The sequence below is a fragment of the Typopeltis vanoorti genome, chromosome 4, assembly GCF_054136105.1.
Source record: "Typopeltis vanoorti isolate ZY-2024b chromosome 4, IOZ_Tvanoo_1.0, whole genome shotgun sequence".
NCBI classification, from domain to species: Eukaryota; Metazoa; Arthropoda; class Arachnida; order Uropygi; family Thelyphonidae; genus Typopeltis; species Typopeltis vanoorti.
In genome coordinates, this window is record NC_143552.1 from 163,894,641 (window position 1) to 163,922,413 (window position 27,773).

Below are 27,773 nucleotides of genomic sequence, written 5' to 3' on the forward strand. Positions count from 1 at the left end.
TGTAGTATGCTGCATAGAATGTGGTCCTTAAATGGCAGAGGACTTGGGCAAATAAAAGGCAAATATGTGGACTCTTGGACTGGGTTCATGTCTTTTAAGTAAAACCAAATACAGCTCTCAGGAGAATATAATCTGGCCATAAAATAAAAATGAATATATATTATCCTTCATAAAAATAGCAATATTTGCCAGAATGAAACCTTTAAACCGAATATTTTAATAATTAATATCTTAGGAAACGTTTTTACAGAAGAATCAACTAAAATTATTAAGTCTAGAAGAAAGCCTTTGTCACACACAGAAGGTATTCTTAAGTGTTGTGCATCTCTACTGTTTGCATTGTAATGAAAAACATATTTTGAAATATTATAAATATTGTGTATAATTATATGCATAATGAGAACCTTCCCCTTTCTGTTGTTCATAGAATGTCACAACAGAAAAGGGGAGGGGAATTAATTAAACTATAATGAAGATCAAAAGATTTGATCTTCACTATAGTTTAATTCATTGCTCATTTGTTCTGTGTTCTGATCAGTGAGTCTTATTTATTTTTCTTAAGTATTTCATTTCAAATGCTCGTTTTCTGTATTTTCAGATTATCTTATCATACAACAAAAACATATTTATCGTTAATGAAATTTTCACAGTTTCATAATACTGTTTAAAAATTTTGCAGTTGTGATGCTATTCAGACAGTCTACACCTAGTCATAGCTACTTCTGGACCATAATCTTAAATGGACTATTCACATGCATAGTCACTCACAAACATGATACATATGATACACAATTTATAATAATGTTATTATTCACTGTTTTTATTTATTTATTTTTATTTATACATATATGTATTTCTTCCACATATGAAAGCCAGAAGAGATTATAGCAAACAAATACCATGTATGGACAGGAGCAGATTTACATATATTTTAGACTCCCTATGTTGTGCTACTCCTTGCATTATAATACATTTTGATTTTGTTAAGGCTTTTGACAGAATACAGCATGGAGACTGTTGCATAAAATGCATTATAACCTATTGGCAAGGATAAGAGGATGTCTGACTGACAGATATCAGAAAGTTGTATATGGGGAGTGTTCAAGATTCAAGGTAACCAGTGCGTGCCTCATGGATCATTCCCTAGTCCATTGTTATTCAGTCTGTACATTAATGATATTGGGAAGGATTTGACATGTGACATACAGCTTTTTATTTTTTATATATATGTTGAGCCCATACACGAGACTATAATACATTAGTACCATGTATGGGTTAGGAAAGAAGATACTTGTTCACATTAGATTTGAATGACTGTAGATCGTATTCCCTAGGGAACACATCAAGGTGAAGGCTGGTCCATAGTACAGCAGTTGCAGGGACGAAGGAGGAGGAGAAGAAATTTGTTCTGTGGGTTTCAAGGTGCAATGTGTAGGGATGTTGAGCAGTAGCTGCACGTGTTCCAATCAGCTTAGAACTAAGTGGGAGAATTATTGATGCTATTTTGGATGAACATTTTCCATGGAAATATTTGTAGAAGACACATAGTGCAGAGACCGATCACCTGTATGAAAGTGGAGGAGGGAGTTGGTAAGAGATGGGTCATTAATAAGCCTGATTGCTCTCCTCTGTAAGGAGTCGAGCAATTTGAGGGAACTTTTAGGGGCCCCCGCCCCATATGTGGGAACAGTATTCAGTGATTGACAGATTTGTGATTTGTATAAGGTTATAGCTGTTCAACATTTGCTGGTGATGGAAAGATGGGTAATCACAAATGTGGCTGATATGCAGTGCTTGCAGAATGATTTGAATAGGCTGAAATTGTGAGCAAGCTACTGACACAATGAAAAAGGAAAAGTTGGTCCTTGTTGGGGATCTAAATAGGAGAGTAGGAAGTAATTGTCAGACATGCAAAAATGTTTTGGGAAAATTTGGAGAAAATAGCAAAGCTAATAATAATGGCAAATACCTGTTGGATTTCTGCTCAGGACATGGACTGGTTATTACTAACACCATGTTCCAACATAAAAATGTGCACAAATTCAAGTGGAGAGAAGAGGCAAGGAATAAGAAAAGTCTCATTGACTATGTTATTGTTGATAGTGATGTTTTCTCCCTGGTGCAGGACACCGGAGTGTACAGAGGATTTGAAATTGGAAGTGATCATTATTTAGTCTTGAGCAGGATAAAATTGAATTTCATATTAAAAAGAATAACATGTAAGAAAGTTTTAAAGGGAATAAAAGTTGAGCAGCTCTCAGATGTGAACTGTAGACTAAAATACACAAAGATTATTGAAGGAAAAATGAAAGAGTTTGAGAACAAGAATCAAACCTTGGAGATTCAGTGGCAAGCCTTGAAGAAAAAACTGATTGATTCAGCCAGAGAGGCATGTGGAGAAGTTGTCTGCAAGGATAGAAAAATTAGAACTCCATGGTGGACACAGAAAGTTAAAGAGGCAGTGAAGGAAAAGAAGAAAGCATATCAAAAGTTCCTGGCAAATAAGTCAGCTTGTACTCTTAGAGAATACAGAGACAAATGTAAGAAAGCTTAATAGTGTGTAAATCTAGCTAAACAAAAGTCATGGGAGGACTTTGGCAAGAACATAGAAAATAAATATCAAGAAGGTGGCAAAATATTCTGTAGGTTGTTGAAGAAGCTTAGGAATGGAGGAAAGAGTGCTGTAAAAGGAATTAGAGATGATAAAGGTGAAATGAAAATGGGAGAAAAAGATATCCTTGAATTATGGAGTAATTACTTTGAAAATTTGCTAAATAAAACAAGCAGTGATGACAACACACTGATAAAAAAACACTGACCAGGCATGCAGTCAGGAATACATATCCATACTTGAAGTAGAAAAAGCCTTCAAAGACTTGAAATGTGGAAAGGCAGCAGGAGTAGATGATATTCGACCAGAAATGCTGAAGTATGGTGGTATAAAAGTCTTACAGTGGCTGCACTGCATTGTTCAGAATGCCTAGTCAGAGGGACGAATTCCCAATGATTGGAGTAGAGCTCTCATAGTACCTATATATAAAAAGGGAAATAAAACTGAATGTGAGAATTACAGAGATATATCCCTATTGAATGTTCCTGGTGAGATATATGCAAGTATACTTGAGAAAAGGTTGAGAAGAATTGTGGAAGAAAAGCTTGGTGAAGAACAAGCTGTATTCAGGTCAAATAGAGGCTGTCAGGATCAGATCTTCACTTTGCGACAAATAGTGGAGAAAGCATGGGAATATAACAAAGATCTGTATTTAAGTTTTGTTGATTTGGCTATTCAATATGCTGCAGTTATATGGTGTCAATGGGGCATTATATATCAAGCAATGCTTAGTCTTTATTTGAGTTGTAAGTCAGCAGTTAGAATTGAAGGAAGTAAAGGAAGGTGGTTTAATGTTAAATCTGGTGTTGTACAAGGATGTAGATTATCCCTTCTGTTATTCATTATCTATATGGATCACATTATGAAGGAAAGTGGTATTAAACATGATATCAAAATTGGAGATGTTAACATCAGCTCTTTGCTTTATGTGGATGATGTTATACTTTAAATAAATCCACTACAGGTCTTCAAAATTCTCTGACTAAATTGAATAACTGTTATAATAGATATGGTATGAAGGTCAGCAATAAAAACACAAAGACAATGAAAATAGGCAGACTCATTGAAAATGTCAACTGTGTTGTGAATGGAAAACCTGTGGAAAGTAAAATATTTCAGATACTTAGGCACGATTTTCAGTGAAGATGGTAAATTAAATATGGAAATAGACAACAGAATCAACAAAGCTGGTAGTATGGTAGGAAGCCAATTGAATAAATTCATATGGAATAAGAAAGAAATTAGTTGGAACATTAAATTAGCTGTATACAAGACAGTGTTCAAACCAGTTTTAACCTATTTATCTGAGTGCTGGATCAGAAGAAAAACACTTGACCAAAGACTAGAGACCGTAGATATGAGAGTCCTGAGAAAGATTAGAGGCGTGAATAGATGGCATTAATGGCAATATCGTATTAAAAACGAGGATATTAGGAAAGAACTTGACATTGTGAGTATCCAGGAATGCGTTAGCAGAGCTAATCTTAGGTGGTATGGTCATTTAAACAGAATCCGCGAGGAAAGATTAGCGAAACAAGTGTTCTCGGCCAAGTTGGCAGGAAAACAATCCAGAGGAAGACTAAGATATAGGTGGATTGATATGGTACAAAGTGCCTTAGACGATAGAAATATAAGATCTGGTAATGTTGGAGTCTTGACAAGTAATAGACTGATTTGGAGGAAAATTGTAGATAGGAAGTTAGTAATGATATAAATTTTTCATGTAGTACTATCATATCCTGTACACCCCTTGAAGGTACATGGCAGTAATTTGATGATGATGATGTCATATTATATTGGTGGGTTTATCCTAGAAGAAACTGATCTGACTAGGGATCTTAGAGTTTCAGTTGACAGAAAGTTGAAGTTCAAGGATCATATGGCAAAAATTGTAAATACAGTTCAGAGAATAATTGCTATGATCAAACGAAATTTGACGTGTAAAGATAAGGAAGTCATTTTGCCTCTTTACAAGGTCTTGATAAGACCTCACTTGGACTATTTCACACAGGTCTGGTCTTCTGATTTGGTGATTCTGATACAGTGGAGAGGGTCAAAAAATGATATCAGTATGATGGAACACTGATTATGAAACCAGATTGAGAAATTTTAAACTACAGACACTAGCAAACAGGAGAAAGAGGGGCTATACAATTGAAAGTTACAAATTTCTGAAAAGGTTATACAGAATTTCAGTAAATGGAATTTTTCATTTTAGAGAGTGGGGAAAGGACATGAGGGCATCCTTGGAAGTTAAGAATGAATGCCATAGAGTGGTGTTTGTGATTGAAATGCATTGCCTTGTGTGTACAAGTAGCATGAGTGTCAGTAATAGGTATGATAGCTGGTTCGACTAGTATGGCTTCTCTCAATAAGTTCCTGACTCCCTGTACATCTCTCTTAATAATAATAATATGATACATACCATTTAGATTATGCATCATTAAACATGCAGTATCTAATAATTTTTAACTGGCACTGTATTCATAATATGGTGTCTGTAATGTAATATTTAAGGATTCGGTATGGAATTTCTAGTTGGGGGGGGGGGACATACAAAAATATCCTTGGCAAATTACACTATTTACATAACAGAAGATTAAAGTAGCATAACCCTTAGGGAGATATAACTTTATAGCATTCTTCTCTTTTTACTTTGAAATAAACCTTAGATTAGTCTCCATGACCAGCACTAAGATATCTGCTTTTGCAGATATCTTAGGCAAAAAAATGTCCCTTGCAGTACCAATTCACATGACAAACAATAAGAATTTTTAGCTCTCTTAAAATGCCCAGAATGAAGTATCAGAAGCAATCTTTAAGAGAGAATTAAGATTGTTGTTTCTTGCAGCCATAAATTGCTCACTTTATTCAGACAAACAGTAATGCACTTCAGTATAATTTTTCTGCTAATATATTCAATGTACCAAAATTATTTTTGATGTATAATCATTATCCTTAATATATGCCACTTTCGGTGCTTAAAGATCAAAGCTGTATAACTTGGAGGAGACCTCCATGTAGCCATTTAAGGAATGTGGAGAACCAACTGGGGTTTCTTACCTAATGTTAATCCTCACCTTATTGTGATGCACCTTGTTAGGTATCTACCTGAATACTGAAGGAACAAGGATGGGCTGGCAATTTGGGATTTAACCAACCAAATTGTATTCTTATTGGCTTAAACCAAAAGAAAACGATGCTATAACATGACAGAATTTCATGCCGGCTGGGGTGTTTTTGCCAGGAACCAAGGCAAAGAATGAAAAGTTAGCTACTGGAACAAATCCAGAACACATACCCCAACTCATCACTACCAGAGTTCAAGATTGGTACTATTAACATATAAAGCCTGAATGGAAAAGAAATGGAGCTGACTGAGGAATTGGATAAGTACCAGATCAACATATTAGGCATGACTAAAATAAAGAGGACAAAAAAACAGGTGAGATCCTTCTAAGCAACAAATGCAAAATGTTATATTCAGGCAATAGTAATCAGAAAGAGGGAGTAGCTATATTATTCACCACTAAATATGAGGATAATCTTCTTAAATGGAAGGCAATATCAAGTAGAGCGATGTGGGCAAGTATCAGAATGGAGAACTGACCATGAGATTTATTTGGGCTTATGGTCCCATAGCAGGTTCTGCCAAGGAAGAAATGGAGGAATTTCTTGAGGCATTAGAGAAGGAAGCTGACAAAATGAAAATGGAAAAGTTGGTCCTTGTTGAAAATCCAAACAGGAAATAATAAATTTAGTTTAATCCTTTATCCAAGTGTGAGCAAACAAAGTTTGCGCCTGAAAATATCTTCAGGACTGAATATGTTGTTGTACTACCTTACCGGGGTAGGTAGTACAACACTAGGCAACTCATAGTAAAGGGTAGAGCAAGCTACCAACTCTCCTATCTCAGTATCTCCAATAATGCAAAACATATTTCCTTGTGGATATGTATAATGTTATGCATTAAGGAATTGGCCACTACCCAGACTAGTTTCGACCTTTATTGAGGTCTCTTCAGTGGGAGCCAGGCCCAGAGTTGGAGATACCAGGCAGAAGCAATAGCGAGGTCATCTTTACCTATAGGAGTTGCCAAAAGGTGTGCCACCTTTCTTATTAAATTACTCTAGATTTAGAGAAAGATGTTGAAAGTTTATTTTTCACTTGGTTAGACTATAATAAATTTAGTTTAATCCTTTATTCAAGTGTAAGCAAAAACAAAGTTTGCACCTGAAAATATCTTCAGGACTGAATATGGTGTTGTACTACCTTACCGAGAGATAGGAGAGTTGGTAGCTTGCTCCACCTTTGCTACGAGTTACAACACCTTGTAAGGTAGTACAAGGTGTTGTACTACCTTACCTACCCCGGTAAGGTAGTACAACACCATATTCAGTCCTGAAGATATTTTCAGGCGCAAACTTTGTTTGCTCACACTTGGATGAAGGATTAAACTAAATTTATTATAGTCTAACCAAGTGAAAAATAAACTTTCAACATAGAGTAGGAAATGTTTACCAGACATATATAAACGTTTTGGAAAATTTGGAGAAAAGCACAAAGCTAATAATAATGGTAAATGCTTGCTGGATGCTGGATTTCTGCTCAGGACATGAATTAGTTATTACTAACTCCATGTTTTAACATAAAAATGGGCAGAAATTCACATGGAGAGAAAATGCAAGAAAAAGATGGGGTTCGAGGCCACACTATAATTGGTCAGTGAATTTTGTTTTCTTGTAAATTTGGTGCTTTTTATCTCTTTTGTTGTTTTTTTTCTTTTGAAAATTAGTATTTTATAAGATATATTTGTTAAGATATTGTAATATTAAATATAGTTTAAAATGGTGCCAAAAATGCACAAGAAACGTAATGCTAAGAACAGCAGCGAATTCGAGAATTTCCAAAATCCTCCTTGTTGGTAGGACAAGGAGGTTATTGAAAATGAACTAACCTCCAAAATTGCAAAGTTAAAGCAGATTATTAGAGAGATGATGTGGATATCAGCAGGGTTGGTGCTAAAAGAGTGTTTAGCTGAATTGGCTGTTCCTTTAACCAGACCATATAATTTGAGTCTGAGAACAGGGAAGATTCCACAGGAGTAAAAAGAACGTATGGTAATACCATTGCACAAGGGTGGTGCAAAGAAGACTGATGTATCCAAGTATTGGCTAATCAGTATCTCAGGAGTGGTCATGAAGATTTTGAGAAAAGTTGGTTAGGGCTCGCATCCAGAAATGGCTTGACAGTGAATCTCTTCTTTGCAATGAACAGCATGGGTTTACTAAGGGAAAGTCATGTTTTAGCAAATTGCTCACATTCTGTAATAATGTTACCATTGAGCTAGATAAGGGGAAATGGATACACTGCAGTCTTCAATGCTGTATTCTGCCAAAAGTGTTAGCAAAATAAAAACATATCATACTAACACTTTTGGCAGAATACAGCATTGAAGACTGCAGTATAAATTGGAGAATATGGGTTTAGATTATAAAATATTAACATGGATAAGAGGATGACTTACTGAGAGATATCAAAAAGTCATATACGGGGATACTAGTCTGCACAATTTTCCAGTGGTAATCAATGATGTACCACAAGTAACCGTCCTTGGTCAACTGTTATTCAGTCTGTACATTAATGTCATTGGGAAGGATTTGACAGGTGACATACAATTATTTGCTGATGATGGAAAGATTGGTAGGCTAATCAGGAATGTGGCTGATATGCAGTACTTGCAGGATGATTTGAATAGGCTGGAACTGTAGGCATGTGAAAATGGGTGTCAGTAAATGTAAAGTGATGCACTTTGACATCATTAAATAGCCAATGTCATTTATATTGGTGGGATTATGCTAGAAGAAACTGATGAGGCTAGGGATCTTGGAGCATTAGTAGATAGAAAGTTCAGGGACCATGTAGCAAAGATTGCAAATACAACTCAAAATATAATTGCAGTGCTTAAAAGAAACTTTCACATGTAAAGATAAGGATGTTGTTTTGCCTCTTTACAGTGTGCAGGGCTGGTCTCCTGGTTTCTGTTGTGATTCTGATACAGTGGCGAGAGAGAGAGAGAGAGAGAGTGCAAAGAAGAGTGTTAAAAATGATATCAGGATTGTGGACTAATCATTATGAAGACATATTGAGAATTTGTAGACTACAAACAGGAGTAAAAGAGGTGATATGATTGAGACTTACTAACTTCTGAAAGGGCCATACAGGAGTTCAGTTAATGGAATTTTTTATTTTATGGAGGGTAGGGAAAGGACAAGAGAGCATCTTTGGAAGCTGAGAATGAATGCCTCTAAGAAGGGGTTGAGATTTAGATTTTTCTCTCATAGAGTGGGGTGTGATTGGAATGGATTGCAATTGGATGTTTTGTGTGCAAGCAGTGAATGAATTCAAGAAAAAGTATAAGAGCTGGTGCATGTAGTATGTGGCCTCACTTGATGGGTCCCTGGAGGTCTCTCTTAATAATAATAAGAAAAGTCTCATTGACTATGTTATAATTGATAGCGATGTTCAGGACATGAGTATACAAAGGATTTGAAGTAGGAAGTGATCAGTATTTAGTTTTGAGCAGGATGAAATTGAGCTTTCAGAGGTGAATTGTAGAATGATACACAAACATCATTGAAGAAAAAATGAAAGAGTTTGAAAATAAGAACCAAACTTTGGAGATTCATTGGCAAATCCTAAAGAAAACATTGATTGATTCAGCCAGAGAGGCATGTGGTGAAGTTGTCTTGTAAGGTTTGAAAAATCAGAACACCATGGTGGACCCAGAAAATCAGAGGCAGTCAAGTAAAAGAGGAAAGCATATTGAAAGGTCCTGGCAAGTAAGTCAACTTGTACTCTTAGAGAATACAGAGAAAAAAGTAAGAAAATAAAGAACTGTGCAAAACTATAAGATTTATAATATTTATTTATATTCATAAATAAATAAATGTAAAATAAACATTCTTAAGCTTTTTTTTTTTAATGAAAAAGCTTAGAAATGGAGGAAAAAGTACTGTAAAAGGAATCAGATATGATAAAGGTGACATGAAAACATGAAGATAAAGATATTCTAGATGTCTGGAGTAATTACTTTGAAAGACTGCTAAATAAAAAAAGCAGTGTCAGTATGTTTGTAGAAAACTCCCAACAGGAATGCAGTAAGGAATACATATCCATACTTGAAGTAGAAAAAGTAATCAAAAACCTGAAATGTGAAAGGCAGCTGGAGTAGATGATATTCGGCCAGAAATGCTCAAATATAGAGGTATAAAATTTTACAGTGGCAGCATTACATAATTCAGAAAGCCTGGTCAGAGGGTTGAATTCCAGATGATATTCCAAATAAATGAATACCCATTTATAAAAAGGAAATAAAACTGAATATGAAGAGAAATAAAACAGAGTTACAAGTATGCTTTCAAAGTATACTTGAAAAATGACTACAAAATTTTTTGCAGGGTGGCTTGGTGAAGAACAAGTTGAATTCAGCTTCACAGAGGCAGTCAGGATCAGATTTTCAATTTTAAGACAAATTGTTGAGAAATCTTAGGAATATAAGTTTGTATTTAAGTTTTGTTAATTTGGAAAAGGCATATGACAAGGTGCCAAGAGGAATGCTCTTCGATATGCTATAGTTATATGGTGTAAATGGAATATTATATCAAGCAATATATGGGCTCTATTTAAGTTTCACTCAGCAGTTAGAATTGCAAGAGTACAGGAATATGGTTTTATGTAAAATCAGGTGTGTGACAACGGTGCGTGTTATAAAGGAAATTGGTATTAAATCTGATATCAAAATTGGCAATGTTAATCTTAGCCCTTTACTTTATGCAGATGTTATACCTCTGAATAAATCCAGTACAAGCCTGCAAGATTCCTTGGCTAAATTGAATAACTGTTGTAATGAATTTGGTTTGCAAATCAGTAATAAAAAGACAAACATAATGAAATTAGGTAGAAACATTGAAAACATCAAGTGTATCCTTGAATGGTGAACCAATGGAACAAGGAAAACATTTCAGCTTATTTAGGTACAATTTTTAGAGATGATGGCAAATTAAACATGGAAATAAACAATGGACTTAGTAAAGCTGGTATATGGTAGGAAGTTAGCTGAATAAATTCATATGGAAGACAGTGGTGGCTTGTACGTAAGCACTGTGACACTGCAGCACCCCCCAAGGAAAAATACAAAAAAAAGTAAATTTTGTTTGTGTTTATAAATAATAACAATGCTGACAACATTATATAAATGCAATACAACATGTTAAAGGTTACAGCTTATGTTTCGACATTGATTGAATAGTTAATAATTGGAATTATTCTATTAACGCTGCAGATTATGAAACAAATGCACTGCGATCTAACACAGTGTTGGAATTATCACATTTGGCCAATTGTAGCTAGACCCGCCGATATTTGTCACTGCACAGAACAAGTGAATCCGACACTGCTTGTGGAGCAGTGGCAGTACAGATAAAGTGTATGCTTGTGCGTGTTATTTCTCTGAGATACGAAATTTTTATTATTGGTGTGTGTTCGTGGTGAGGATGAAATATTTTGCTAAATCTTGTTTTATTCTGTTAAAATAACATAATTATTTATTTATTATAGATACAAAGCTGAATTATGACGAGTGTCACTGTCGAAAATATAAAAAGAATTATAATTTTCAATTATCGTTACATGAAACAAATGCACCGCGATCTAACGCAGTGTCGGAATTATCACATTAGGCCAATTGCAGCTAAACTCACCGATATTCATTTGCACTTGTCACTGCACATAACAAGTGAATCCGACACTGCTCCATGAGCAGTGTCGCCACAGATAAAGTGTATGCTTATATTTTTAATAAAGCAATTTTTTAATATGTAAATTTATTTATTAATAAATTAGTTACTGATTAGAAAAAAATGAATTATTTTTCTTATTTTGTATATATAGCACCGCCACTTAAAATTTTCACCGGCCCCCCACTGATGGAAGAAGAAAGAAATTAGTTCAAAACACTAAATTAGCTGTATACAAAACAGTGTTTAAACCAATTTTAACTTGCAGATCTGACAGCTGGATTAGAAATAAAACATTTGATCAGACTGCAGACCTCTGATATGAGAGTTCTGAGAAAGATTAATAGAGTGAACAGATGGCATCAATGGCAGTATCACATTTAAAAAAAAAATGAGGTTATTAGGAAAGAACTTGCCATTGTTAGCATTCAGGAATGTGTTAGTAGAGCTAATCTCAGGTGGTAATATCATTTAAAATGGGAGAGGAAAAATTATTGAAAAGTTGAGAATGAATGAATGCAGTCAAAAAGGGTTAGGGCTATATTTTTCTCTCATAGAGTAGTATGTGATTGGAATGGATTGCCTTTGGATGTTGTGTGTGCAAGTAGCATGAATGAATTCAATAGCAGGTATAACAGCTGGTGCGAATAGTATGGCCTCCCCTTAATGAGTTCCTGACTCCTGACTTAATAATAATAATATCTATTAAGTGGATATTAAATCCAACATCATTTCAAAACCGAATAGAGAAACTAAAAGTTTCGTGCAGAAACTATAAAGGTTTCGTGCAATAATTGACTAGAGATCTAGTGGGAATACACCGCCGCCATACTACGAGTTGCCCTAGCCAAACTATATAGGTGACAACGATCGCTGTGAGTGTCCATATATTCGCCTCCTATTGGTTCATTATAAGGTTTCACTAGCTTGACAGCTGTTTTAAACTCATTGGTTTTCGACAGAGACTAGGCAGAAACCTAGAGAGCAAAAACTCTCAGTACTAAGGAACTTGAAGTGCTGGAGAGGTGTATTTTCCGTAAGCGAACTCTTGGTCGGTGCGTAAAGTATTTACTAAAATAGAGAGCCAAAAGGCTTCACTTTGGCGATGCAAAATTATCTAAATTAAGTGCATATTAAATCCAACATCATTTCAAAGCCGAATACAGAAAATATAAAAGTTTCGTGCAGAAACTATAAAGGTTTCGTGTGAGAGTTCACTTACGGAAAATACCCCTCTCCGGTGCTTAGTTCCTTAGTACTGAGAGTTTTTGATCTCTAGGTTTCTGCTTAGTCTCTGATGAAAACCAGTGAGTTTGAAACAGCTGTCAGGATAGTGAAACCTTATAATGAACCAATAGGAGGCAAATATATGGACACTCACAGCGATCGTCATCACCTATATGGTTCGGCTAGGGCAACTCGTAGTACGGCAGTGGTGTATTCCTGCTAGCTCTCTGGTCAATTTTTGCACGAAACCTTTATAGTTTCTGTACGAAACTTTTATAGTTTCTGTATTCGGCTTTGAAATGATGTTGGATTTAATATTCACTTAATTTAGATAATTTTGCATCGCCAAAGTGAAACCTTTTTGCTCTCTATTTTAGTAAATAATAATAATAATAAAAACAAGTGTTCTCTGCCAGGTTGGCAGGAAAAAGACCCAGAGGGATACCAAGAAAGTGCCAAAAAGGCAGAAATATAAGATCTGATAGTATTGGAATCTTGACAGATAACAAATTAATTTGGAAGAAAATTGTTGATCAGAAGTTAGTAATGATTTAACTTTTTCATGTAGAACTGTACACCTCTTGAAGGTACATATCAGGAATTTGATGATGATGATAATGATGTATGCTGCTTATTTTTATGTAGCATAATCTAATTTATAACAGATTTTGTATATAATTCCTCTTATTTACCTGCATTTCTTTTAAAAATCAAAATGAATACTTGAAATGCTTGTTCATTCGTGGAGTATGTGTAAGTTTGGAATATATAGTGTATAGCGTATCCTCTCCAGCCAAAAGTTTGCGAGTTTGAATCCTGCTGTGGGCATGGATGTTTGTGATTGTCTATGGAAATACCAGTGATGATCGACAGTAGATGCCGTTGGTGTAGTTGCGGTCGGTCAGTTGGTTATTCAATGGTGGAGGTGGAGTTGTAGAGCAGGTGCCCTCCCACGATGAGTCCTTGGACTTTCTGGAGGTGTCAAATAATAATAATATGTAATATTGCATCTTCAATGATCATATCAATTATTCACATTCAAGTTGTAGAATTATAGAAGGGTATTCCACTGCTATGTAACTCAGATTTCACAATTATGACATTATGTGTATACTACTGCATGTGGTATTCATTATACTGGATTTTGTATTAAATATAATAGATATCTAGAAGATATCTATCTCTGAAAAAAAAAACTTAAATAATACATCATTTTACAAATAAATAGGTTGAACATTGATTTACATAATTATATTCTTTCAGGCTGGTATATATTTTTTCCAACTCACAGATCATTTCATTGCTGTATTAACAGTTGTGATTCTTGCCATTCTAGAAGTTGGTACAATAAGCTGGCTTTTTGGTAAGTTCTTTTTATTCCAATATACTAGTCTGGTATTTTAATATTATAGCTAACACCTTTCATAAACTACAGACAGATTAGTGAATTTTTCAGACTATGGTAGGTTATTAAACTTAATTTATATCTTTGTAAAGTATTATTAGACCTTCATGGAATTAACAACCCACTGTGGGCACAACACAGAGCTCATTGAATCATGTCATAAACTCTTTCACTATTTCTTCCATGCCTACATGACAAAACCTGCTGCCCACACTCTCCTTTTACAGTTCCCAGGGATAACCTCTTGTTTTACTCCTTTCTGTCTGTCTCTGTCTTTGAAAAATCCTTCACCTTCTTATATGTCTATCATAATGTACATTCCAGGATTTGATTCCTGTTATTCTTCTTTACGTTGTACCCTTTCCAAAATATTTTTATCCCTTTGTATACTGCTTGTTATATAAGTATCCAACACAGTTTAGCACTGTGTAATAGACTTGATTAAGCATGCATGTATAAAAGAAATATGAGATGTCAGATACTATTTTATCTACTTACTTTATCATGCACAGTACATTGTGGTGAAGATGGCAAAATGTAAGTATTTACATGTTATTTCCTTTTTAATGCTTAAACTTCTTATCTCTTAATTCATTTAACATATGCTACCAGTATTATTAGTGTGGGTGATTTTTCTTGCCTAAACTAAATTACGATATCGTTATTATTAGACCTAGGAACCTGCAGAGAGGAAAAAAAAAAAAAAAATGGCGGCGGCATTATCATTCCATGATTTTAATTTAGATTTCAGTCGTTTCGTTAAGTGTGAGGTCTGTTATATGTATTCCTTCGATTACATAAATGATTTGTGGATGTTTAATGCGGATGGAAGAAGGGCGTGTGCGAAGTATGATCTGAACGAGGAACTGATGAATGCAAATATGAAATTGATGACAGAAAGTGTTAGTACCGATTGTGGGGCGAGTGCATGTTTGAAAGAGAAGGATGGTGAGAAAGAGAGGCAAAAAATGTTAAAAAATCAGGAAAAAAGAAAACAAGCGATTTGAAAACCGTAATGGATGTTAAAAGGGACGAAAGTGAGGCGGAAAGAAATGAAATTGAGAGAATGAATGACAGTAGAAACGGCGTGATGCAGAAATCACAAGTGAAAAAAATCGAAAGAATAAATGATAGCGAAAAAAGAATGAATGATGGCAAAAGTTGGACGCATGCTGGACCGAAAGTACTGAAACAAAGAAAGATGAATGACAGTAAAAGTGAGAAGAATGATAGCGAAAGTTGGACGTATGTTGGACCGAAAGTACTGAAACAAAGAAAGATGAATGACAGTAAAAGTGAGAAGAATGATAGCGAAAGTTGGACGTATGTTGGACCGAAAGTACTGAAACAAAGAAAGATGAATGACAGTAAAAGTGAGAAGAATGATAGCAAAAGTTGGACGTATGTTGGACCGAAAGTACGGAAACAAAGAAGGATGAATGAGAGGGAAAGTGAGAAGAGGGGGTCGAGAGTTAGAAAGTTAGAAAGATTTAATGATAGACAGAATGATAGAATCATTTACTGTGTCGCGAGATTCGGAAGGTGAATTGGATTGGATGAGGCAAGAAATGAAATGGATGCGGAATGAAATTAAGAGAATTCAGATCAAAACTATTAAAAAAAAAAATCATGATGGCATGAAAGAGTTAACAAAAGATGAGCGAGTGGCGTTGTATGGCGACTCCATTATTAAAGGTGTGCTAGAGGATAAAATGCACAAGGTATGTTTTCCAGGCGGTAAAATGAGTAGAGTGATTGAGGCATTGGATATGAGGCAGGAGCGAGCAAAAGAGTTAATTGTATTAATTGGTACAAATGATTTGAGAGAGAACAAAGAGCATGTCAAAATGAATGTCAGGAGACTGCTCGGAAAGATAAAAAAGAATAGTGTGACAGGAAGGGTAGTCAGTGTGTTGCCTAGGTATGATTGTGGTGAAATGAGGCGGAGAGCAAGGATTATGAATGATATTCTGGCTGAAATGTGTGAGGAGATGGGAGTACAGTTTGTTAATGTGTGGAATGAGTTTGAGGGACGAAGTGAGCTGTATGGGAGTGATGGACTGCATTTGAGTGGTTATGGTGTGAGTCGCTTGGAGAGACTGCTGCTGGAAGGTAGAGAAGTAAATAGAGAGAATGAATCAGATTGAGAGGGGGAGTGATGTGGAAGAGCAGGAGAGTAAGACAGGAGAGATTGAAGAAGTGGAAATGAATGGGGAAGTGAGTGGTATGAGTATAGAAAATGAGAGAATCGGTGTGCAAGAGGAGCAGCGAAACGGGGAGGCTCAGGGTTGACAAGGGTACACAGCGTGAGGATGCTCCAAGAGAAGGTGAGAGCATGTGTAGGCAGGAAAGAAATGGGATGACCAGGGATTAGGAGGAAACAGATGGAATTGCAAAGGGTTCTGAAATAAAGAAGCAGAAAGGGAAATGGCCCCAGTCCAGCATGGAGAGATCACATCGAGTGGGTGGTATCAGTGGAACTAGCTGTAGATCCAGAAATGAGCTGTTGTGTTTGTATACCAATGCTAGAAGTATAAGAAACAAGGCGGATGAAATGGTTGCACTAATTACGTCTGTGCACCAAAAGATTGTCGGAATAAGTGAGACATGGTTAGATGAGAACGACATCCTGACAGGAATAGAGATGGAAAGGTATGATGTGTTTCGTGAGGATAGAAGGGGTAAAAAGGGATGGGGAGTACTATTGATGATAGAACAAGAGTTATGTCCATACAAGGTAGAGATGCAAGAGGGAAATAGGGCCAGTGGTTTTGAGGCAGTATGGTGTGAGATAGAGGTGAATAGAATCAAGTACTTGGTGGGATGTTGTTATAGACCTGGTAATGTGGATGGTGGTGATAGTGAAATATAGTCAAATAAGCCAAGCAAATAAGAAAAGGGTGATCATTATGGGTGATTTTAATTATGGCAATATAGACTGGAATGAAGAGATAGCAACTGGAAGCAAAGAAAATGAGTTTCTTGAGTTTTTGAGGGATAACTACCTCAGACAGTATGTAACAGAGGGCACACGAGGATTAAGGGTCTTGGATTTGGTCATCTCATCAGAGGATGTAATTATAAATGAGGTGTCAAATCACCCACCAATTGGTGAAAGTGACCATGAGGTGATTACCTGGGTGGTTGCCAGCAGTGCAAGGACCCCTGTGAAAAAAGGGTATATGTGGAACTACAAGGGGGGGGTGATTATGAAGAGCTCAGGAGCCAGCTTGCAGGTGTAGCATGGAATGAGGAGTTAGCTGGAAAAGAGATCAATGCAGCTTGGGGGATTTTCAAAAACTATTTAGTAGATGCAATGTCTAAATGTATTCCAAGGGTGAGAAGGTTAAATAAGGTAGGTGTGAGATGGATGAATAAAGAGATTAAGCATGCGATACAGAGAAAAAGGGCATTGTGGAGGCAGCATAAGAGAAGTGAAAGTAACCAATTTCATGAGGTCTACAAAGACCAGGCAAGGAGGGTGACTTGGTTGGTGAGAGTAGCTAAAGAGAGGTATGAACAGCAGTTAGCTAATGAAGCCAAAAAAAGTCCTAGGGAGTTCTTTCGATATGTAGCCAGCAAAAGAAAGAATGATTATGGAAGGATGACATTGATTGGAGGAAATGGTATAAAGACAGCTGATGCAGAATGTGTGGTGGAGATACTTAATGAGCAGTTCATAAAGATCTTTCAATCTTGTGAATGTGACTTCATGGAGAGATTGAGAGCAGTTGATGATGGGGAGGAGAGAGTGAATGTAAGTGAGCAGGAGGTGTTTGGGGAGTTGAGTAAACCAGATGTAAATAAGGCTGTGGGACTTGATAATATATCACCGCATATTCTGAAGGGATGTGCCAGGGAGTTGACACCTGCATTGACATATTTTTTTAATAAGAGTCTTGCACTTGGTCAAGTACCTAAAGAATGGAAGGAGGGCAAGATTGTGCCACTTCATAAAGGAGGGTGATCGAACTCAAGTATCAAACTATTGGCCTATCTGTGTGTCAGGTGTTGTGGTTAAGTTGTTAGAGAAGCTTGTGAGAACTAGAATCCAGAGTTGGGTTGACAACAATGGTATAATCTTTGATGGACAGCATGGATTTGCTAAAGGGAGGTCATGTTTTAGTAATCTACTTATTTATTACAATAAAGTGACTGCTTCCTTGGACAGAGGAGAAGGATACACAGTAATATACTTGGATTTCGCAAAAGCTTTTGATAGAGTACCTCATGATAAGTTGACAGTCAAACTAGAGCAGATGGGGTTGGATATTAGGTTAGTGCATTGGATTGGAGACTGGCTATCTGATAGGTATCAACACGTTGTGTATGGGGGTGCGATATCCAGGAAAAGGAAAGTCACTAGTGGGGTGCCTCAGGGGTCTGTTTTAGGGCCATTACTATTTAACTTGTATATTAACAATATTGGTGAAGATTTGGATGGAGATATTCAGTTGTTTGCAGATGATGCAAAGTTGGGACGAACCATAAAGAGATGTTGTGTCCTTGCAAGAAGACTTGAATAAATTGAGTGATTGGGACACGGAAATGGGGATGTGAGTACAATGTTGCAAAATGTAAGGTTTTAAAATTTGGAAAACAAAGATGGGATGCAGAATTTATGCTTGGTGAGAATATATTGTTAGAGGTAGAGGAAATAAGAGATCTGGGGGCTGATAGTGGATAAGGATCTAAAATTTAGGGGACACATCGCCAAAATTGTGAAGACAACACAAAGACTTCTGGGAATGATGCGGAGGACACTGACGTGTAGAAGTAGGGAGATTCTTGTTCCGTTGTATAAGGCTTTGATTAGGCCACACATGGACTATTGTACCCAGATTTGGTCACCGGGTTTTCAGAGGGATGAAGAGATGTTGGAAAGGGTCCAAAGGCAACTGACTAAGGTAGTTTCTGACCTCCGGAATGTTGAGTATGAGGAAGATTGAGAAGTTGTAATTTGCAGAGTCTGGTGGAGAGAAGGAATAGGGGAGATATGATAGAGACCTACAAGTTGGTAAGGGGGTGTTATAAGATCAATGGTGGAGAAGTTCTACAGAGAATAGTGGGAGATCAGGGGAGAACCAGAGGTTATCCCTGGAAACTGTATAAAGAGGGTGTGAGTAGGGGAGTGAGAGGCAGGTTTTTTTCGTGCAGAGTTGTTAATGATTGGAATGCCTTGCCCTTGAGTGTAGTGTCTGCAAGGAATTTGAATGTGTTTAAGACATATATGATGGGATGTGTGTGTCATAAAAGGACCTCCCAGATGAGTCTTTGACTCCACGAGGTCTTGTTTAATAATAATAATAATAATAATAATAATAATTTCACAAAGTGATGATTATATAGCTTTCACATTTTAATTTTATTGTGAATGGAGTAATATGTAGGTCAGCTTTGTCTAATTAAATTAAAGACACCAAGAAATTATATTCTTGTTTAATACTTTATCCAAGCATATGTATGCAAACAGATTTTGCATGTGTAAGTATCTTCATGACTGGGATACTAGTATACAGAGGCTAATGATTTCACATTAATTGCCTTAGTATCCCATAATGGAAAACACATCTTTTCACTACTTGTATATGGGAAATATGACTTGTGCATTGTTATCTCAACCTTGGTATCTCTTCTGGGTCTGACTCCCACTGACGAGACCTCAATAAAGGTCAAAACTGATGTGGGTAGTGGCCCTTCCCATAATGCATAGCATTATACGCACCCAAAAGAATGTGTGATTTGCATACTAAATCAATTACTGTGAGGTCATTAGGTTCTATTATACAGGTAACCCAGTCGTGAAAATACAGGATGGCCATGAAGTGAAGTACAGGGTGGCCATAATTAAAGAGGTGTTCAGAGCCCTGTAGCGAAATATGTATTGACGAAATCCAACCAGAGTTATCTGAATGACACAAATCTGTTTCGGTCTTCCTTATATCCTGAAGTTGATGCTAGAATATCACGTGATTCTAGCATCAATTGCTGGTGGCAGAATTTTGTACTTTTTTTTTTTTTTAACCTGTAATTCAAAACTCAATATTCCAGAATTCACTTAACCAAGTTTGGCTCAGTTTCATCCAATATATTTTTCACAATAGGGCTCTGAACATCTCATCTTTAATTATGGCCACTCTGTGCTTCATGTGCTTTATTCAAGTGTATGCAAACAAAGTTCATACACTTGAATATATATACACACAAAAATATAATTCCTTTGCATCTTTAACTTAATGTATAACCAAGTGAAAAAAACTTTCAACAGCATTGTTCAATTTCTATATACGAACTAATTTTTTTTTTTCAGATGAATGATCACTGAAAAAAAAATAAATAAATAAGATAAAATAGGTTTTATTTCTGGGAAAATTCCCATGTTACTCCTTCAAGAAAATATTATTTTTATGGCTATTTAGCCTACTTTTGTTTAGGAGTGTCCCTTTTTATGTCATTGGCTTTTTACTCAAATTTTAGGGCATTACTGATGTTTTATATGGATAGATATATGTAGAATATATAGGAGGAATAATTCGGACATACCTTTGTAGGATGTTGCTGGCTGTCTTCTTATTCAGAGAGAGAGAGAGTCACTTCTTTCACTCCTCTACTTAAACTCCATTCTTTGCTCAGTACACCCAACAAAAACATAGCAGCTTGAAATATCCTGGCATTTACTGTATTTGGTGCAACTGTAATATGCCTTATTTTGGCCAGACTGAATAATCCATCAAATTGCATCTAGAAGAACACAAAAAAGACATCACATATGCCAGAACTAGAGCAAACATTCTGTTGAACAACGTCCTGAATTCTGCTAATGCTAACAACAAAAAAACCCTATCATTCATCCAGTCATGTGGGACAAATCGGAAAATGTCTTTCAATACTATGATGAACTGGAGAGAAGAATTGTAGAATCTGAAGAAATCATCCTCAGTCCAGTACATCTCAACACTAACCTCAGCTATAATCTCTCAGACTGTCATTGGGCTGCTATCCAACTTTGGCATTCATGAGAGCTTGAAATCATGCACGTGCCCAACAATGAAAGATACACAGAATACCTTCAAATGTTGATACATTAGCATTTTAATATTTAGATATTTTATCTCACAATGTTTGTTACTATTTCCCTCATGTTATATGCCCAAAGAAGTCTTCTAAGAAGCTGAAACTAGTTGTGCAGTTTATTTAAAATTACTTGTGTTTCTATTTTTTATCTCTCAGCTTATAGTCATGTTGAAGTCTTTGCATTCCTCTTGAAAATGTTCTCATATGATTCTCTCACTGATTGGTTCATTTAACAGACTTTTAAAGTAATTACTCCAGGCTTCTAGGATATCATTATCTTCAGTTTTCATGTCACCTTTATCATATCTGATTACTTTTACAGTACTTTTTTTCTCCATTTCTAAGTTTTTTTCAATAACTTCCAGAACATTTTACTACATGTTTAGCTACTTTTACAGAGCTTAGCCCTCTTGAATTTTTCTCTGTATTCATTTAGGGCATCTTCTGACTTATTTCTTAGGAACTTTTGATATGCTTTCTTCTTCTTTTCCAGAACTGTTTCTTTAACTTCTTGTCTACCATGGTGGTCTTATTTTTTCTATCCTTACAGACAACACCACATAAATCTCTAGCTGAATCAATGTCTATTTCATAGTTTGCCATTGAGACTCCAAGGTTTGGTTCTTGTTTTCAAATGGCTTCAAATTTTCTTCAATAATGTGTGTTTAGTCGAGTCTACAGTTTACCTGTAAAAGCTGCTTAACTTTAATTCTATTTAAGACTTTCTTGCATACTGTTCTTTTCAGTGTAATATCTATTTTTATCTTGCTTAGCAATAAGTAATGGTCACTTCTAATTTCAAATCCTCTGTATCCCGAACTAGCATGAATATATCACTATCAATAAAGCTATAGTCAATCAGGCTTTCTTATTTCTTGTGTCTCTCCACGTGAACTTACCCATATCTTTATGTTGGAACATGGTGTTAGTAATGACTAGTCCATGTCCGGAGCAGAAATCCAGCTAATACTTACCATTATTATTTGTTTTGTCCTTTCTCCAAATTTTCCCAAAATGCTCCTATTTGCCTGGTGGGATTCATTTCCTTCTCTGCTTTTTAAATCTGTAACAAGGACCACTTTTTCCATTTTTTTTTCTCTGTCAGTTGCCTGTTCTAATGATGCAAAAAATACTTAAATTTCTTCCTTAGGAGGAAGAAATTGAACATCCAACACTGCTCCTTCCTTCCTTTCTTTGCTCATTATTGCCTGAATATAATGTCCTATACTTGTTATTTAGTAAGATCTGATCTGTTTTTAAGTTGTCTCAGTAATGTTTTTAAGCTGTCTCAAACTTGCAGAAGTGGAAAAGTATGATTTCCTTTCCATTGGGTTTATTCTTCTTCTTCCAGATGTTGAGTTGGAGCTTGACTTTTCACTGTTTACCCTAGTTTGCTGATGAAAACAGCGAGGCCTTGTTTAACTGGGCAGTGTCCTGGCTGGCATGAAATGTCATCATTTGTGGTTTAAGCCGATAGAGAGTACAGTTTGGTCAAAGAGAGTACAGTTAAATCTCAAATTGCCAGCCCATCCTCATTCTTTCAGTACCTACTAACGGGGTGCACCATGTTAAGGCAAAGATTGGACATTAGGTCAGAACCCCCCAATCGGTTGGTGGGTTCTGAAAGGTGATGTGGGGGTCTCCTCCCAATTATTTGGCTTTGATCTTAAGCAACCCCTAACCATTTCACTTAAAGTGAGGATCTGATTTTTGCAACCTTTATTTGGCCTGAACCAAGCTGGCTTTCTACAGGTTTCTCGTCCATAATTTTTCTTAGCATCTTCTCAAGTATGTTTGCTGGAATTTTTGCTGAACACTCAGTAGGGGAATACGTATGTAACTCTCACTTTCAGTAAAGGTCTCTCATATTGCTCAACACGGTATCTAATAATAGTCCATTCCACAATTTCACAACTCACTATGAAAAGAATCTGTACTTCATATGTGTCCTACCCACACTTTAGCATCCATAACTCTGAATTCTGCTCACACCAAGTACATATTTATATACCTTAAGATTCTCTTACTAACTTAACTTACTAACTCCTGGTTTCCGTTGTGATTCTGATATATTGGAGAGAGAGTACAAAGGAGAGTGTTAAAAATTATATCAGGATTGTAGAATACTGATTATGAAGATAGATTGAGAATTTGTAGACTGCAGACACTAGTAAAAAGGAGAAAGAGGGGATGATATGATCGAGACTTACAAACTTCTGAAAGGGTCATACAGGATTTCAATTGATGGAATTTTTCAATTTATGGAGGGTAGGGAAAGGGCAAGAGGGCATCCTTGGAAGCTGAGAATGAAGGCTGCTAAGAAGGGGGTGAGGGCTATAATATTTTGTAGACTGCAGACACTAGTAAACAGGAGAAAGAGGGGATGATATGATCGAGACTTACAAACTTCTGAAAGGGTCATACAGGATTTCAATTGATGGAATTTTTCAATTTATGAAGGGTAGGGAAAGGGCAAGAGGGCATCCTTGGAAGCTGAGAATGAAGGCTGCTAAGAAGGGGGTGAGGGCTAGATTTTTCTCTCAGAGAGTGGTGCGTGATTGGAATGGATTGCCATTGGATGTTGTGAGTGCAAGCAATGTGAATGAATTCAAGAATAAGTATGATAGCTAGTGTGTGTAGTATGTGGCCTGCCTCGATGAGTCTCTGACTCCCTGGAGGTCTCTCTTAATAATAATAATAATATCTCTTCTAATCTGTCTATTTTTCAAATTTTGAAGACCACATTCCTTCACTCTTTTTTGATAAGTGCAATTCCATAGGACAGTTATCATCTTGATCTCCTGCCTCTGAATCCTTTCATCTATCTCCTTTTGTATTCCAGGTGACCATAATAGTACACAGTAGTCTAGATGTGGACTTCTCAAAGCTCTGTAAAAATGGGAGAATAATGTCCTTTTTTTTATAAGGTAGTGTTCTCTTCAAAGGGCATATCAGATACAATGGCTTAATCACCTTAGCAATGCAGTCCTTAAACTTTTATAATCCCCAAGCCTCTACCTTCATTGACTACTTGCAGTAAATTCCCATTACTGTGATTCTCTGCCTTCATTGTCCTTCATACATAATACGTAATCTTGCATTTAAAAACATTAAACAAACACTCATTAACATTTGCCTAGAATTAGTCTGCTCACTTCAACTTGCAGCTATTCTTCATCAGATCCCTTACCATTGACCAAACATAGCATATATCATATATCTTTTTATTTGAATTTATAAATGTTAACACATAGTAAAGATGGAATAGATGTAGTACAATACAAGATTGCAATGTAGGGTGATATAAAATAAGACAAAATTTATAATGCAGGATGATTAAAAGAAGATGATGCAATTTACAAGGTAAAATTTATAAGAATAAACATAAAATACATATGTGTAACTAAGAATGTAAAGAATGAAGAGTTGGCTGCAATGAGGGAGATAGCTCTGTTGCACAGAGTGATACATAGGTTGAAGCGGCAGCTGGAGCAATTGCAGAAATGTCTACCAAATGGATCAGCTGATAACAAAAAGAAAGAAGTGCGAGATAAGAAAAATTTGGGCATGTTTGGGAGAGAAAGAAAAATTAAAGAGCATGTGTTATATGGCAATTGAATCATAAAAGTGTGATCGATGAGAGGTTGATAAAATCATGCTTTCCTAGTGCAAAAATTAATAATGTTAGTGAGGCTATTTGAGCACAGAAGCATAGGGTGAAAGAAATGATCATAGTGGCTGAAACAAATGATTTAAAAGGAGAAAATTATTGCATGAGAGAGGACCTGAAAGAATTACTGGAAGTAACAAAAGAAAAGAGTGAGAGAGTTAAGATAGTGAGTCTGTTGCTGTGGTATGACAGAGTAGAGCTGAGAAGGAGGGCCATAATAGCAAATAACTCAATGCACAGGTTATGCAGGATGAGTGGTGTGGAGTTTGACAGGTAAAAGGACTTACATAAGATGGATGATTTGCATCTGAATGGATTTGGTGTTCGAAGACTAGAAAAATTGTTGTTGAATGAAGTGAAAGTGGATCTACAGAATCAGGGTAACTAGAGCTTTTAGGGGAAGTGGGTAAGCTGTTGAGTGGATATGCAGATATCAATGAGGTGGTTGGGAAAGAATGTGTATAATATGCCTGAGTTAGTACAATGGTAACAAACCAGAATGGGGTATTTAGTATAAAGTGTCAAGATAGGGGTGGGCCTAAGGAACTTTTGCACTTTATGTACACGAATGTCAGGAGCATTAGGAACAAGCAGGAGGAATTTTTGGCCTTGATTAGCTCATCCCAACCAAAGGTTATTAGCATTAGTAAGACATGGCTAACAGAAAATTATATAGTTTGGTGTGATAGAATGTGAAGGGTATAGTGTGTTCAGGAAGAATAGAGAGAAAAGAATGGGGGAGAAGTGTTATTGATGATAGCTGATGAACTTCAACAAGGAGAGTAGAAGTTTGGCTTCAGGACAGTCAAAATAGCACGCTTGAGGCTATCTGGTATGAGATTGAGGCCAGCAAAACAAAATATACATTTGGATGCTGTTATAGACCAGGGGATAGAAAAGATGATGGATATAGTATGCATCGGCAAATAGACTCAATGAGTAGAGGACATGTAATTATTATGGGGGATTTCAACTATGATAACACTGATTGGAAGGAGGAGAGGACACATAGGTGGAAGGAAATGGATTTTATGCAGTTGCTAAGGGATAATTACCTTAGACAGCATGTAATGGAGTATAGATAGTAGGGATTCAAGAGTGCTCAATCTAGTAATTGCATCTGAGAATTTGTCTATAAGGAATATACCACGTTACCACCAATTGGTGAGAGTGATCATATGGTCTTAACTTGGGAGGTGGCTAAATGTATGGAATTTTCAGATAAGACAGGGTGTATGTGGAATTACTGGCTGGTAATGGTAAGTATGCCAAGCTTAGGAGATTGCTTGGATCAGTGCAGTTTTACATGCCATGGCAGGATATTGATAGTGCATGGGAAGTGGTAAAGGAGTGTTTGAGGGAGGTAATGGCTGACTGCATACCTAGAGTCAGGAGAGTAAATCCAAACACCAAATGAATAACACCATCAAGTGGGAGTTAAATGGATGAATAACATCCATTAAGCTGGAGCTGCAAAAAAAAAGAAACAATTGTGGAGGGAATTTAAGGAGAAAGGTGACCTGCAGGCACATGAACAGTACAAGGCACAGGCCAGAAGAGTAACTAGTGTGGTAAGAAAGGCAAAAGCAGATTATGAAAGGAAGTTAACAATGCAGGCTAAAGAGAATCCCAAGCAGTTCTTTCAATATGCTTGAAGTAAAAGAAAAAATGTATATGGCAGATGATTTTAAGGAATTCCGATGGTAAGAAGGTAAAGGAATCAATTAAATAACAATGAAAAAACGAATTTATAATTTCAAAATTATTTTTATTTTTCAACATAATCTCCTTTAAGGCTAATACATTTATTCCAGTGATGCTCCAGTACCATTATCCCATTGCTGTAGTGGTTCTCCAGATCTGCAAAATACCCCTCTACAGCTGCAATCATCTCTTGATTCGAAGAAAAACGCTGACCAGCAAGGAAGAGTTTTAGTTTCGGTCAGAGATAGAACTCAGTAACTAGCTCACATTTTATAACACACTGACAGCTGAATTGGATGAGGATAATGGGTTTACAGTGATACTGCTGGATTTTGCAAAGGCCACATGGAATTCTAATCAGTAAACTGCAGCACATTGGGATGGATATAGGGTTGGTGAGATGGATAGCAGGGTTATTGATGGAGAGATATCAGAGAGTAGTTCATTCAGAAGTAGAGTTGAAAAGAGGGCCTGTGACTAGTGGTGTGCTGCAGGTTTCTGTTCTTGCTATTTAATTTGCTAATTTAATTTAACACTGCTATTTAATTTGCTCATTAATGATATAGGAAAGGATCTTAGAGGAACTGTTCAGTTATTTACCAATGATGCAAAGTTGGGTAGAGCAATAGTTAATACTCAGGATGATTTGGATAGATTGGCAGACTGGGCTAAGGAGAATGGATGTCAGTATAATGTAGCAAAGTGTAAGGTTATGCATTTTGGGGTGAAAAGATTATCAGCAGTATACCACATTGGTGTAACTATACTTCAGGAAATTGATGAAGCCAGAGACTTGGTAGTGTTAGTGGATAGGGAGTTAAAGTTTGGGGGGGAGGGGGGACACATAGCAAAAGTGGCTAAAGCAGCTCATCAGATCACTTGGTTACTAAAGAATACTTTGACGAGCAGGGACAAGCAGGTTATTGTTCCTCTTTATTAAGCCTGATAAGACCCCATCTTGACTACTGCGTGTAGATCTGGGCGCCAGGGTTTCTTGATGATGGGGAGGTGGTAGAGAGGATCCAGAGGCGAGTGACCAAGGTGGTAGCAAGTCTATGGAATGAATCTTATGAGAACAAGTTGAAGTTTTGGGGGTAATAGAAACTGTCTCATAGGTGGAAAAGGGGTGATATGATTGAGACATTCAAATTACTGAGGAGTTTTTACAAGATTAATTCAGACGAAACTTTTAAGAACAGGTGTGGTGGTGGGAGAACTAGGGGCCATCCATGAAAACTGAACAAGAGTGTAGTTAGTAAGGCTGTTAGAGTGTGGAATGAGTGG

The 27,773-nt window shown here is 36.5% G+C and overlaps 1 protein-coding gene across 1 annotated transcript in view; it reads left to right on the top strand.

The window, feature by feature from the left end:
* The window catches only part of LOC150107817 (sodium-dependent dopamine transporter-like), a 361,184-nt gene that overhangs the window by 261,466 nt on the left and 71,945 nt on the right, over positions 1-27,773 (top strand). Inside the window, exon 9 of the mRNA XM_090392068.1 lies at positions 13,900-13,999. Coding sequence (XP_090248194.1) covers positions 13,900-13,999 — 100 coding nt within the window. The remainder of the gene's footprint in view (positions 1-13,899; positions 14,000-27,773) is intronic.